Below are 16,054 nucleotides of genomic sequence, written 5' to 3'. Positions count from 1 at the left end.
GAAATGTGTCCCTCGCTTGAAAACTAAAAGTAGCAATTATTTAATCAGCAACATTTCATTAGAACTTGGATAACATAACAATGATTCTGAATGTTTACATCTTGTATGCTTTTCAACAGTTCTTCTCTTATTTCTACTTTACTTGGGACCTTCAGGTTAACCTACGGCCCCATGCAACCAATTATGCATTTATTTATGCATCTGGTGGATTCTTATGTCATCAATAAAAGCTTTATTTATTTTTTTAATGTCTTTAGTAAACTCTTGGCATGTTATTGTAACTAATTTCAGATCCAGCTTACATAAAGCTATTTTGAAATATGTTCTTAATGCCTACTTCGTCAGGTACAAATCGCTTATGCAAGGCTGGAGCTCTTTTTTTCTTCAGAACTGTATTGATTCTTCAGATTCTTCATATTATTAGCTATAAGTACAATCCAGTTTGACTGGAATCCAACACTGACAACTTCAGCTGATGATAAAATGCAAAGTTCACACTTATCGATTTCCAGAAACCAAGCAAGTTTCGTCTGGCCACTGACGTTGCAGCAATCTCTCCTCCTAAATAAGCATGGGGCGACAGTGGAAAGTAACAACACAGTTTAATAGGAATAAACCTCCAGCAGAATCAGGCTAAGTCTTAAAAGGACAGGTAGGAGGCAGAGTAAAAAACAGAGCAGCACTGAGAAAGGAGTACTTTCTATTGGAACAAAAAATTACATACAGTTAATGACAGCAGTAGCTTTCTTAGTGGCTTTCTCTAGAAAAGAAACACAGCTAAACAGAGAAGTGATGTGCTCATGCTGATACCTTTACAACCATAAAGTGAGTAGATAAGATTAGTCACAGCAGTATTTCTTTCATTAGATTTATTTAAGAAAGACACAAAAACACACAAAAGCACCGGACAAGGTGTACCCATCTGTGGGAAGAAAAGAGGCCACAAAACTCAAAGTTAATGGCAACAATAATTATAAATTATGCATGAATATAGGAGCGCTCGTTCCACAGAAAATAAACTCCTGTTAGTAACTCTTTCTAGAGTTAATATTAGAAAGTCTAGTAAGCACAAAAAAAAAAAAACCTGCAGTCTGGAAGCAAAGTGCTGTTATATCACACAGACAGCTTTTTTGTGTTGTGTTCAGAATATTATCCGTATCTTCACTGAAGATTCGTGAAAGCTAAATAAAGACATTGAACATGGCATCAAAATGGACACCAAAGGTGGCCCAGCTCATCTGAAACTTGTTACATATCACTTCAACCTAATTTGTTACTTGACCCTTTTTTAACTTATGGAACTTCTGTTTGAGATAGAGAGAGGTTTCGATGCTCTCCCCACTAGGAAGCAACATGAAGAGGAATTTTCTGGGGGCATTTTTTAAAATATATATTTTTTTAAGTTAACGTGAACAAAGAGTACGGTATATTTCTAATGTTTTATTTGTGGATTTCTAGACTTCAAAGAAGATGCGCATATGTGCATGCATGCAAGCGAGCATGCAGCGTGCTGCCAGAGGCAAAGGGAAGGCCGTGAATTGAGAGTCCCGTTGCGTGTAAAGACTAGAAACGTAGATGAGACAGAAGGCCCATGGGCAGTTCAGCCAAAAGCCCTGGAGCCTAGACGCTACCTATATACATACACAGGCAGACTCAAACATTTGCAGTATGAGGCATTTTTGGCCTGTGATGTGGGGAATAGATGCAATGATTTACAAGCCTCACTCATGCTGACTAAAAGCCAAATGAGTCTTTGCCATGGAGCCAGGAGACAGCCATTCAGTTTTTCCATTCCCTGGCAGATGTGTGTGTATGTGTGTGTGTATGTGTGTGTGTGTTTGTGCGTGTGGCGCCAACAAACACCGGAGTGGGCATGAGAACAGCATCCACCATATACCCGGGAAGACCATCTCCTTCTGCACTGGTTGGACTACTTTGTATCATAGCAACAGTGGTCAGGGAAACAGAGAAATGATGGGAGAGAGGAGAAACTAAACCTGGGTACAAGTTAGTCATGGAGGCAGTGCATCTACTGTGGCCAATCGATCCGGGGACACAATAGATCCAAGTTGGTGGATCCTCCCATGCATACGGCTCATGAAGTTTAGAGGCGTTAGAACTAAGTGATGTGAGTGACCGCCAAAGAAACTGAAATCTTGATTGTTTGTAAAATGTATTCTGCTTTTTCTCTCTCTCTCTCTCTCTCCCTCCCTCTTTCTCTCTCTGTCTCTCTTTCTCTCTTCCTCTTTTCATTTTCTTTCTGTAGGACTGAAGAAGATAAGAAACCCAGAGCGAATGGTCAGGATTGCTGTTGGTTACACAGGACACACCCCTCCTAAGAGTGACGAATCAGACGCCAACAGTAAGAGACACACAAATGCTCTTCACACAGCTTCTGCACGCACGTCTGCGCGCGAGGGTGTTTAAGTGCCACACAGGCGTTTGTCTGCAGCACAGGGTGACTGTGGGAGCAAGTATAAAAGCCTTCTGGCAGAATGATGTGAAGAGGAGGAGGGGGGTTGGGGTATGAATGGGGGGAGGGTGGGGTGAACCGAGGACTCCTTCTCATCTGCCCTGTAACAGATCACACACCAACACCCACAGACACACGCACGATCTCTGTGTCTCTCTGCTGAGACTTCATTCTAATTCAGCTCTGTCACAAATCGTGTTTGTTCATGCATGCCGTTATAGTATTAGTGCATGTGCGCACACACTCGTCGATACAGCAGACAGGCCCGACTCTGGCTATCAGTAGTTTATTGTCATATTTAATCTGTACACTTGGCATTATGTATCTATAATCCTCAATGGTCCTTGTTAAACCAGAAGTGAGATGGAGTGTGTACTCCGGGGCCGTGCATGTGTGTGCAGGAGGGTGCAGTGGCCACGTGGCGTGCGGTTGCCTTGTTGTGTTAGTGGGACTATAAGGGCAATAATTGCTTTGATTGGTTATCGATTTCAGAGGACACAGGGCAGATGTAAGTCTGTTAGGGGGGACAAATTGGAGGCAAATAAAGAGATGGAAGGAGGAGCAAACACACAGAACACAGAGCCGGCCGGCAGGTCTTGGACCTGGGATTGACGTCACGTCTGGGTTGAGCATGTAGTGCAGTAGCCGCATGTTAGAAAACCAGATTTGGTCACGGTTGTGGTGCTAAAGACGAGCATGCTGGGTCTGAAGGCTTACTGAGGGTTAAAAAAGTTATAGCCTCAAAATGTTAAGAACTTTTAATTAGATGCATAATTTTGTTTGGCTGGAAGGAGCATAGCCCCTCCCCTACTTGATTCTGCATGCTTCCTGATAGCTGGCTTACGGAAAGAAAGACAATTTCATCTGTTATGGTGTCTATCTAGTGGTCCAGGGTACACCCTGGACAGGCAACCAGTCCATCACAAATCAACACAGACACACTGTACAGACAACCATGCACACACACACACACACACTCACACCTAGGGACAATTGACCCAACAGTTTTGTTTTTGGACTGTGTGGAAAACATGTGCAGGTTTGTGGTAAACATGCAAACTGTATGCAGAAAGACCCCGACTGGGATTTGAACCCAGGACCTTCTTGCTGCAAAGTATCGATGCTAACAACTGCGTCAGTGTGCAGCTTATATTTATAATCTGTACAGAGTACAGTCACTTAAAGTGCAGAAGAAACAACAACCTGGGCTAAGTTTTAGATTTGTGGAGGATTTTTCATTTATAGATTTTGTAAAGCTCTGAACTGCCTGCTACCAATTGTAAAACCATTCAAAGTAATTTTCTGCCCTTCCTGCCATGGGTATAAAAGATAATTTAACAATTTTAACAAAGATAGTCTGGCATATTTTATTAGCACAGTTAATGCTTTTAGTAGTACTAACATCACTCATGGTGGTAATTGTTAATGAATGTGGACCGTTGCCTTAACTCTGGTTGCCAACATTTCCAACCAGAGTAAAGGAAAAGAATAAAAGAACAACATCGCTGCTGCACCTTCATCCATCTATTGACGTCCTGGTCAGTTTGCCTATTGTCCAATTCTACACAACATCTCCAAATAAGGTACAAAAAAAAAAAAAAAAAATATTGACAGGTCTTGGAAAATGGTGAATTTTTGTTCCTTAAATGTTGGAATGAAATGATGAAAACTATATATGCTATGAATTGACCAGCTCCCATTGAACATTTTACTTTCTGTTGCAGCAGCCCGACCAACTGTTGAGAAATCTCCATAAAATGTATTTTTTAATAAAGAGATTTGTTCTTTGTTCATTTTTAGACACTTAATTGGTCCTAAAAATAACTTACTTTGCATGTTCTTCAGTCAGGAACAGCTTCCAAGCCAGAGTGTTTTTTTTTATTTGTTTTTTTAGGATTTTTTGGCTCTGCGGCCTTTATTTCACAGTAGACTGACAGGACAGAAAGTTGTGAGAGGAAGAGATATGGTAAAGGTCAATGGGTCGGGACTTGAACTCATGACGGCCGCGTAATGGGTCAAAGAGTGTTGTTACCACCGTAGTCTGGAAGCCCTGTACCAAAATCTGGATTTCTGTGTTTGCTATGGTCACCAGTCAGTGCTGACAAACCTGCAAATGGGCTAACTTAAGCTTAGTTTATGCTTGAACTTTTAAAAGTTGGTTATTTAAAGGGGACATTAACTGAATACTGTCCTTGATGGTTTTTAGACAGGGTCTGGGTCAGGTTTTGTTCTGGGAACCAAACAGCCGTGGACCAGATGTGGAGACACACATGCTCACACACACACACACACACACACACACACACAGAGAGAGAGGAAACTAACCATCGCACCTTCCCATGCTGTCATGTTCCCTTCAAAAGAATGAGATGGCCTTACTAGACCTTGTTAAGATGGGAGGAAGAAACAAGTGTAAGACAAAATCGTTATTTAATGTACAATGAAGCAAAAAAGAATAGATGGTTCTCTTTGGGATGACCGAAAGGCACGAGCTGAGGCTTCCTGAGCCTATGCTCGTCTCCTATCTGTTCTCACGTCCCAGCCGGAGGATTACTGGAGGAAAAGTTTATCAGCAGAATGATAAAATTAGCATGCACGCCCATCTTTCTATCCCTTCCCTCCTCTGCTTGCTCTCCCTCCGTTTCTCACCCCCCCACCCCTCTCTCAATCTTCCCTCTGCCCCATCTCTCTCGTATCTTCTGCCTCCCCTTCCATCCCTCCATCAAGCTGCTGTGCAATGAGCCTTTCTTTCTGTCACATTAATTTCATCGTGAAAAAAAAGTGTGGGGGGGGAGGGGATGTGAAAATTTCCCCCGACGCCTCCTAATATCGGTGGGGGGAGAGTTAAGAGTTGCATTTGGAGCAATTTTTTTCCTCTCTCTTTGCTGAGTAGAGTTTTATAATTAACTGACAGCCATCTCACAAGGGCATTGGCTTGTTTCTGTGTTAAATATGGAGATGACAGTTTTATGAGGTAAAATATTCATCAGATGCGAGCGCCTCTTCTGTGTGATTACGGTCTAAATTGTGGTTTTTGATAGGTTACCAGTGTAATGTTTAATTTGGTTCAGCAGTTTCACTTTTTACTCCAGAATCCTGGCATTGTCGCACTTTTTTGGACTCCTTCCACCTGATTTGCAATTCAGAAAGTCATCTGCATATAGGCAGAAATTTGTCCTACAGCAAACAAATCGAAATATGAAAAACAACACACTTTAATATTCAGATCTGCTTTATTTTCTTGTGTCTCCGGCTGGTTCAGTTTTACTGAGGAGTCAGGGAACAACAGAGTTTGTTGCTTTTTTTTTCTTTTTTTCTTTTGTCACACCAGTTCCATAGAGAGTCATCTCACATAACAGAAAGGAAGATTGCTCTTGTGCTAGTTTTGTTTCAAACTGGGACCCATTCTCTGATTCAGGGTTGTTAGAAACACAAGACGCAACTCTTCTGGGTGCAAAAATCCTCATCAGCATTCAAGAAATCTGCAAACGTCGCGTGTGTAGGCTGGTCCCGATCAGCGGGGGAGAACTAATTTTAAGGACAGGTTAGGACGATGATAGCATTCTTGAAAGTGCTGCTTTGAAAGGGATTACAGAAGCAAGGTCACTAGTTGGGAAGGGAAAGAGAGAGAGAGAGAGAGAGAGCAAAAGAGAGAGAGAGAGAGAGAGAGAGAGAGAAAACAAAAACGCCACTCTGGGACAAATTCGGTGACGCGTTTCCTTTGATCGACGGTCTTTTCTGCATGTGTATGTCTGTTTGTATGTATGAGCATGCACTTCTGTGTGCGTGTGTTTGCCGCCGCATGTGCAGCGGGCTTGTTTGATGTGGTGGTTCTGGTACATTTCAAAGGCAGGGCTGTGATGAGAATTCTTCAGAACAGCAGCGTAAAGGGAGGAGGGGGGGGGGCTACAGCCAGGAGAGGTGGGGTCTAAACGCTGATTGGCATTCATAGCAGAGAGGCTGGAGTGCTGCTAAAAAAGAAATTAGGCTTTAACTAAGCTGCACCATTCAGCTGTTTAACTAAGCTGCTGCACAGTTCAGCTGTTTGAAATTCTGTCTTCTCAGGCCTTCTATTAATAAATGCATAATTGATTAGGGGGAGCATACGTGCCTGAACACTCTTTCTTACCGACACAAACACAAGCACACGCACACACGCACACACACGTGCGCGCGCGTGCTCAGATACCTCCCATAGCATGAGACACAGACACGCGTCGACACACAACTCCGGTTCCGATTTGTAAACTTCATTTTCGTCGTTTTCCCAATTTGAGGATCATCTTGTCTTTTCAAGTTTCTCTTGTCGTAGGCAGACTGTGTCCCCGTGTCTCATGGCTTCCCAGCATCCCTACGTCTCTCCTGACCCTCCACACCTTCACCAGCTTTTGCTCTGTCATCTCCCTCCAGATAGATTGTAAGCCCTATCATCCTAGGAGACTCATAAATGGATGCCCTCTACTCAAACGCTTATCAAAAACCTTTGAGGTCTCACTCCCTTTGAGCAGCACACCTTTTGGGAACACAAACAAGGTGACACATGTACACCAGGGGGTCGGTGTTTGTGCAGATGTACCCACTTACACAATCACCTTTATTTACTTAATCTGGCGCAGTAGAAGTTATCTCACAGATTTTGCAGTACTTGTTATTCCTGCAGGTGCTGGAAGGTTCATTTACAAAGACAACAGCGTATCAGTCATTTGCTCTGTCAATACTTGACTTGCTGAGACAAAGAAAAGTACAGAGTCATTTAGTTTTTGTAGTTTGGTTATGATTCCAGATTTTGGGAATGCTTTTGGGAGTAATTAAAAATACATTTCTTGCTGAGATGAAAACTGGTACCCTTCTATTTAGAAAATGTTTAAAGTAATAAAAATAAAAAAATAAAAAAATAAAAAAGGTGTTACATTTTCTCCAAATGAGCATCAGGTTAGATTTCGCTCCCTTACTGAATTATGATGTTCTCATCAGGTTTACCAGGTGTGATGCACCTCTATGTCATTTTAGACATTTTAACTGCGAATAATTGTGTGGCTGGCCCAGTTTATTCCTCACCAGAAACAGCATTCCTATTACATTTAACAGAAAATTTGCAACATCTTTTCTTAAATCGGTTATATAAAATACTCATATGTCCAAATATGTTAGAAAGTACACATGTTTCAGTAGACTGTCCTACTTTTTCCAGATGACCTTATATACCTTGGCCAGGGAAAACAAACAAACAAAAAAAGACTTTTGAACGTAGGATTACAGATTAGACCAGTTCAGCTGAAGTCTGGTTGTTCCTAGTCATTGGTCTAGCAATTTATGCATCTCTTGATCAAATACGTCTTACTTTCAGTCATCCAGGGTTAAATTAAGCCAGACAAGTGGAGGTAAACTGATTTTACCAAGCTGTGTTTTTGTTCCCAATCCCTATTATTCTAGATTGTGCTTCACTGCCCCCGAAGACTGGGAGTGTGTCCAGAGACATAATTTGAACTCAGAATTACACATCACCTGCCCTAAGCCTGTGACTATCCAACTCTTGCACAGAAATAGTTTCCTCGCAGGAGCAGCTATTTTGGGATTCTCCACTCCATTACCAAACTGTCTGTGCAACACTGTGGGGAGAGAACTGCTTTTAAAGTGGATAAGAAATGCCCATGTGATTGGCTGGGTGTTATATTTACCAACCCCTAATGCACAGATAATGTATGCTAATGGGTCTGCCTTAATCCAAAATCTGTTTGAGAGTAGATTCATGGCACACCTCCACCTGATGTCCAAAAGTAAAAGCATTGCCTTTCCCTCTGCACACTTAGCGTTGGAGCAGAATGAACTGTTTTTGTGCGCTGACTCACGGCACGCAGAGAGATGTCATAATAACGATTAAGATAGTGTTAGCAATACTTATGCATTAGAAATAACCATAATTGATGAATAGAAAGCAGCTGGGCTTCTCTTTTGGTTCTTTGTTATGTTTGATCTTTTCATGCAGGAGTCATTTTCTCTTTAGCTCATTGGTCTATTGAGGAAGCATGATTTCAAGAGCAGAAAAGCTGCCTCCGGCTCAAGAACTTGGATTACCATGACCTGGATGACTCAGAATCGACACAGACAATTAGTAATAACACGCTTTCAGGGGAATTCAAACTCTTAGCTTGACATCTTCAATTGCTGTTATGCCAAAAATTCTCTAATAAATTAGAAAGGCTAAAAAAAAAATTTAAAAAAAAAACTCATTAAAACTGTTGCTTTATGAGTCAGATATTTTTTTTTTTTTGGAACAGTAAAGCTCCTTCTTATTGTCACATTAAGATGTTATTAATAATACACATGAATATTTTATAGTTATTTTAATCAGTCAGCTCACAGATTAATATTTATTTCTCTTGCATATCCTCATTTAATTCACCTAATTCTTCTTCTCCCCCACTCGCCCTTTGACCCCAGATGAGCCAGGCCAGCTAAAGATCTACCTTCCCAAGAAGCTGCTCGAGTGTCTACCCAAATGTTCCTCTCTGCCCAAGGAGCGCCATCGCTGGAACACCAACGAGGTGAGAAAGAGGCACGCTTGAACGGGAAAATATCCATGACATGGCAATGAGATGGGCTGGTTCTTTTTTTATTTGTGTGTGACTCATCTCTAAATGATGGCGCATTAAGAAGCCAAGCGGAGGTAAACAAACGCAGTGGTGGCTCTTCAGTGCAAGATCCTAAAACTGGGACAGTGGCAGACGAAATAAAGTGGAGAGGAGGATTCCTGTGTTATAAAGTTTGAAAATGTTAATCCGAACAGCTGAAGGTTTAAAGCCTCTGAACTTTTGATACAGTCAGAGTCAGACTCTGCTCATACTAGCACAGGTGTTTTTTTTCCCCCTAAATTAACATTCCCTGCACCTCCTGTTGATCCACATGTGCATTGTTTTTGGTTGTTTGGTAAAAAAAAAAAAAAGAAAGTGAGATTTTTAAAAACGCTTTCCGTCTGTTCAGACTGACAGATTGTTTGGTTTGGTGTCTCTATTTAAATCAGTGAAATGAAAGCCATGTTAGATCTGTGAGTTTTCAGCGTCTCCTCCAGTGATCTCACACATTGTCTCAATAATTACATAATAAGTTGACCACATTTCAATATTTTCATTTAACCTTTTTGACAGTCTATCGTTCACTTTCCTCTGTCCTAATTCGCCTAATTTGAAAATTAAAACTGTATTTTCTGATAAAAGGTCAAGAATTGCTTTACCCAGACAGCATCACGCTTACCGGATATCATGATCCAGCTATTTCTGGTCTTTTCAAACCGTATTCTTTAACGTTTGAGTGGGGACTGCTCACTTTTTTTGGTTTTTGATACATGAATCATAAAACATGCTGGTCTGTTCTTACTTTAGCTGCACTCTGTTCCTAGAGCTCTTTTCAGGGTGATATGTTGCTAGATCATTGCATCTCCGGTGGTAGAAATTTAGGTGGCTACACTAATCTTGGGCATCAGTGCACAACACAGTATCCGGCTAAGATAAGCAGAGATAGCAAAAATGTGCTGTTTGAATTTGAGATTATAAAATGTATATGATAACTTGTCCAGGGAGGAGGAAAAAGTCAGGAGGAGAAATGTTGCGGTAACTCTGTCATCAGGATGATGTGGTAATGTAAAACATACCTCCTGTCATGGTTGTAGATTGAGGTTGCAGGTAGAGGCAGTGAGTGAGAGTTGGTGAAAGTTTTAATGAAAAAAAAAACAAAAAAAAACATGAACTTACAAACAAGAGAACACGGGGAGTGAGTGCGGGGAGCAGAACGGGGACCGGGTACATTCAGATAACAGGAAAAATCCAGCAGTGAGTGAGTGAAGCAAAGGAGCTAAAAACAAAGGAGCTTGATTACTGACAAAGATCAGGTGGCTGATTGGCAACAGGGTGCAGGTGAGAGAGGGAACCAGGCAGGCATGCTGAGGGAGAGAGAAAGAGTAATGGCAGAGGAAGAGAAGAGGAGGAGGAGCGCTAGCACAGGAGCTGGCAAACCATAAATCTAACCTTAACAAAGAATAACTAAACACAAGGAATGAACAATAGATCTAACATAGACAACAAAGAAAAGACTGATCTAAAGAACAAACAGAAACTAAGGCTGATCACAGATAAACAAGAAAGTTAAAATGCAAACACAGACAAACCAAAACAACCCAAACACCCTCAGGATACGACACCGCCACTGAATGGAAGGAGCTGAAATTCTCCCTTTTCTCCTCCATAACGGTTTGTCTCATTTTTTTTTTCTTTTAAAAATAAAGGATTTCGCTACACAAGTTGTGTAGCTGTCAGAACTGTGCAAACTCTAAAATCCCATCGACATTTAGTTTCTCGACATGCCATTTGGCCCATAAATGTGGAGGGAATGGAAGTCAAAAATACTGATATATTTATAACCTGTAATTTCACTTGGCCAGACACAAAATGACCTGTGATTACTGCTGCTAATTATCACAGGTAAAAGATGAACGTTTGGAGAGAGCTGATGTTTAATATTGCTATCCGTAGACTCCAGCAAATGTTTCATACAGACAGTAGGTTAAAGGAAAAGCAAATGGCTAAAGTAAAACAATGCATTTTCTTACCTGGGAAACCTTATACTCACAACCAACATCTCGGGTCACCTCACTGGTCCGGCTGCTGAGCCCCCACAAGAATCATTTATTGCAGCTGTCGCATTAACTGCATTGTGTCCTATTCCTGCAGCTTTGGGTTGTTTTCGTCCCTTGAAGCCAAGATTTTAGTACTTTTATAATCTCTTTATAATGTTTCACACAGAGAGAGTTTTTATGGTCGGTAAGAACGGATTTGCCCTCTTCACTTCTTGACCTTCACATAGAATCTCAGGGAAAGTAGGAGTTTTCACTCCATCCGTTTTCTGTGCTGCCAGTAAGCAGCCACACTTCCATTCAACATATTCCAGTCAGAAAGACGTATATTTGTTTTCCTGTTTTCTGAACGTATCGACCTTACATGTTCTGTGGTTTGTGACGATTTGTGACTTTATTTGTAGCGAGGGCATGGTTCAAAAGTTTATTTATGTCAGACAGAAAGTTAATTTTGAAAGTACTGATTTGCTTTTAAAAAAAAAAAAACAATGGAAAAGCTGATTGTGATTTATTTATCCTTCATCTTTGAAGTTTTTCTGGCTTTAAAATTTGATGAAATACACTCTTAAAAAGGGATGAAATGCCAGACTGAAGTGGAAGTGGAGATATTTTGTAACAAATCTAACATAAATAAGGTTGTCTAGCTGCAATTAACTAGTTCCAAGGCTTTATGCACCTTTTTCTTTGTATTTGGAAGGACATTTATACTGCAGTGTAACAGGCTATCCCCATAAAATAGGAGAAAGTTATGCTTTTCGCATCTGATTTAAAAACATAACTTACTCAGAAATATGCATATGAATTAGGTAATGCCTATGTAACTTAAGGGCATATTTAAGGTTAAGTCAATGTTAACGAAAACGTAGAGCTTTATTTTTCTCAGAAACATATGCCTACCACTCATTATTATTAGGCTGTCCCGGGGCAAGGTCAGTATTACATTAGATGACTGAAGTTCTCCCTCCAGTTGAGTTGTTGAAAACACAGTAAGGACAAATTAGCTTGGGACAGCTCCTTCATACTGCCCACATCTGACACAGAGCTAAGCTACCAAGGTGTTGAAAGCTTTCAAAGAGTTGCACGTCTCTACAGACTTAAGCTGCTAGCTTAGGAAAAAAATGTTTGATGGGTGGAAATGAATGTGAGCATTCATTGTCAACAGCTCCTTGTTTATGCGTGGCGCCGCTCTCCGCCGGTGGTTTGCTCCGCGCGCTGTGATGTTGGTCGGCCTCCGCTCAGGCATTTTCTTCATGTGCCGGCTTTGCACTCCGTTACGGATGTGTGTTTGTGTTATTGATTACCAGGTCTGGCATTATTATGCAATGCAAAGCTTATTTGGCTTGTGGTTTTTCTTGCAGGAAGAGTCATTACATTTGTCATGCTATCCATCTTAATGAAGGTCATGCTGGGAGTTAAGCATGGAGCCTTTTGAACAGAGCGTTCACATGGATAGATAGCATATGATAGGGAGCAACAAGACCACAGTTGCTTCGAGATCTTCACTTGGCAGCTCATCTAAGTCCAGTTGCAAAAGCTGCTCAAGGAAATTAACAACGCTCCTGCTTTGAGCTCTCCTTTAACCTGGCATTCTCTAGTTCCTCACCAAGTTAACTCTCTCTTTGTCTCTCAACCATTCCTCCCCCACCACAAGTTCACAATCACCACCCACCCCTCTGTCTCTCTCTCTCTGTCTCTGATGAGGAGATACACACTCGGTTCAGGGGGAGGTTGGGGATCCCTGAGCGAATTCCTTCAAAGCTCTTCTTCCAACCAGGGATAAAGTTTCCTGCATACTTAAACACTCAATTGTCTTTTCTTTTCCTCCCTCTCCTTTTTCGGTACTTTTTCAGCGGGAGTTTTATGTATCTATGCTGTGCGTGTAGTGCATGTATGCATTTCAGTCTGTGTGTTTTTGTTTTTTTTTTGTTTTGCCTATATGGTTCAGTCTTTCTCTTTCTGCGATGTAGAACTGTTGATCATAGCATTTCCATCTGTTACCTTTGTGTTCTGTGTTTGTTTATAGTATCAGAGATGTTATTTACCTGCTATAGAAATACTTTATTAAGCAGGGATGGAAAGAAAAAAAAAATCACACATCTTTATTACAGAAGTCTGTATTTTTATTTTGTTCCCTCAATAAATTGCAATGGTAGACATACGATGTGGGACGTCCACACCAATCAGCTGTCAGCTGCCAAGTCTGCTGTCACATTTGAAGCTTTCAATTTATTTAAGCTGTGACATCCGCTCTGTGTGTGCGTGTGTGTGGGTGTGTGTGTGTGTGTGTGTGCGTGTGTGTGCTCGCATGTGTGTTAGTGTCTGTGGGTCTTCATATGTGTGTGTATCTGATTGAATAAGATACAGTTCTGGTGCAGACTCCAGATGATGCTCATGTGTGTTAATGCGACTGCGACAAATGGCGCGTTGAGAATACCAAGTAATTACTCAGTCCACGGAAACCTCCAGGTGTTTGTGTGTCCAGCATGTTTGCTCCTCTGGGTTTTCTAAAGAATTATTGGAATTATAAATCTTGTTTTGAACAGGCTGGTTTTTTTTTTCTTCCTAAAGTGCCCTACAGAAGTGGAAATATCCTTGTTTTGTGTGTAGATCAGGCGCAGGCCGTGTGAGTTCTCATACAAAATACCGGAGTATAATGGCATTAACAAACGATTTAAAACAAAACTGCATAACCTCATCTACTGTTTTAATTAAAAGGACATAACTATGATTGATTTAAACTATTTAACATTTATTTATTGATTTTTCTCTGACACTTAGAAGTAAGCAAAAATATAAAATAAAAACCTTCTAAAGTTTGTCGTAGTTTTCAAGTGATTATTGTGGAGGACATTAGCTCATTGTTGTGATTTTGTTCTTTTTAAAGTAACACCAATATAAGAAGAAATCATGAATAACAAAATCCTTTGGTTCTGGTTCATTAGTTACACCCAGGCCTTATATCTGCCTGATCTATAGAATCAGGAAATCCCTTCAACGGAGCATGTCTGACAACATGAAGTAAGCTGAAGTATTACAAATTCCCCTTATCAACAAGCATGGTGGTGTTAGTGTGATGGTGTTGAGGTGCTGTAGTAACAAATAATGAGAGCAAATCTCCTGTTGTTAGTTTGTTACTATAAAAGCTAACATATTGGATTCATGCAGCAGGATAATAATCCCAAAGACACTAGCAGGGCCATTTCTGAATGACTCTTTACAAAAGACGGGTTTGGGAGTGGCATAATCAAAGTCTGGACTTAATTCTGATTGAGATGATGTCACTTTAAGCAGGTTGTTTCACACCCTCTGCTGTGGCTAAATTATAACAATTCTGCAATGCAGAGTGGATCAAAATCCCCGTATAGTGATATAAATGACTGCTCATAGTCATGCAATGCAAATGATTGATGGCAATTGTTGCCGCCAAGAGTGGCTCAACTAGTTATTGGGGGGCAATTACTTTCGTCACTTAGGGCTGGGTTGCTTGGAAAACCTTTTCCCTTTGTTAAATAAAATCATCATTTGAAAAAAGAAACTGTATTTTTATTTACTCAGGTTATTTACTCAGGTTATCTCTATGTCAAAAAAAAATCTTTCACTATCTTAAACATTAAAGTGTGATATAAAAGAAAAAAAACAGAAGAAATCAGTAGGAGGGAAAATATTTTTTCACAGCATTGTGTGTGTGTGTGTGTGTGTGTGTGTGTGTCTGCATGTGTGTGTATGAAGAAAAGAATGTAATATATTAAGAACAATTTGTTTTTAGATGAGAAAGCTAATGATTATGGCAAACTCTGTATGCATGTCTTTGTTGTTATTTTTGTCCGTTTTTTAAATTAAAAAACAGTGTGAATGTGTTTGTGTGTGCACTGCTGTTTTCATGCAAGTGTGTACAATTACATATGGTTCTTTGATATCTGTTTTGTTACGCTTGGCTCCCCCTGACACCTTGGTCTCTTATGAGCGCTGAGCTGTGACCCCATAGATTTCTTTTCTTCTTTTCTTTTTTCTCCATCCACTTCTTCTCCCCTCTTCCATCCCTTTCCTTTGCTCCTTCCTCTCATTCCTTTACTCTCTCTCTCTGCCTTTTGTGTATCTACTGATGTGTGAAATTATTCTGGGATGGAGGGATGGATTCCTCCCTGAAGGGCTGAGCGGAGGCGTGAGCCTTTTGTTCAATAATAGATTGGGGGTGTATGTGTATCTGTCCATGGTAATAGACATCGGACAAGTTTTAGATAACAAACCACACTCAGGTGGATACACTGATGATGGAGGCGCTATACTTTGAAGGCATCTGGAATTTCTTTTTGCTCTTTTTGTCCAAGTCTTTCAATAAAAAGCAAATCAAACGTCTTTAAATGTTGCACAAATATAAACTTTTTTTCCTCCCCGCTTCTCTTGTCACACAAGGCACTGAAAATATGTGATTATCCTCGTGGCGTTACTTGACATCCTGATTTCCAGAAGCCAGACACAGATGAATAGGATTTTCTTTTTTCTTTTTGAAAGAATAAATTAAGAAACATGAAGAAACATGAAAACAGACACTGCACAAATGTGCATATCATCATGTGGGCTAATGTGCACTTTAAAGGCTTCGACTCCGGAGCGTCTCCCACTATGATGCAAATGATCCAAGTCTCAAACGGGTCGACGCACAGACTTCAGCACATCACACATGCAGGAGACAGACGCCCGTCTCCGCGCCACATGTTGCTCAGATCTACGGCGAGAAACAAATGAAGGAGCTGCTGTTATTTTGGCAATAATGAGACATGTAATGATATGCTGTGAAAAATGTGCTGCTCCCTCAGAGCGATTGTTCTCCCCGCGTTGGCTGCTGTACGGCAGGCTTAGTTGATAGTTCACACACGCTCGTGTCTGGCTCTGCTTGCATGGATGACACCAACATGACTGAACGAGAAGCGGATCAGAAATCATCACATATACAT

The 16,054-nt window shown here is 40.8% G+C and overlaps 1 protein-coding gene across 1 annotated transcript in view; it reads left to right on the top strand.

Moving 5' to 3' along the window:
- The first annotated feature begins 2,242 nt into the window (after positions 1-2,242).
- LOC103139507 (calmodulin-binding transcription activator 1-like) overlaps positions 2,243-16,054 on the top strand; it is a 73,141-nt gene continuing 59,329 nt past the window's right edge. The window contains exons 1-2 of the mRNA XM_016672515.1: positions 2,243-2,362; positions 8,915-9,018. Coding sequence (XP_016528001.1) covers positions 2,296-2,362; positions 8,915-9,018 — 171 coding nt within the window. The 5' untranslated portion in view covers positions 2,243-2,295. The remainder of the gene's footprint in view (positions 2,363-8,914; positions 9,019-16,054) is intronic.

The sequence above is a fragment of the Poecilia formosa genome, unplaced genomic scaffold (assembly GCF_000485575.1).
Source record: "Poecilia formosa unplaced genomic scaffold, Poecilia_formosa-5.1.2 Scaffold62, whole genome shotgun sequence".
In the NCBI taxonomy this organism is placed as follows: domain Eukaryota; kingdom Metazoa; phylum Chordata; class Actinopteri; order Cyprinodontiformes; family Poeciliidae; genus Poecilia; species Poecilia formosa.
This window is presented reverse-complemented; position numbering and strand designations above follow the sequence as displayed.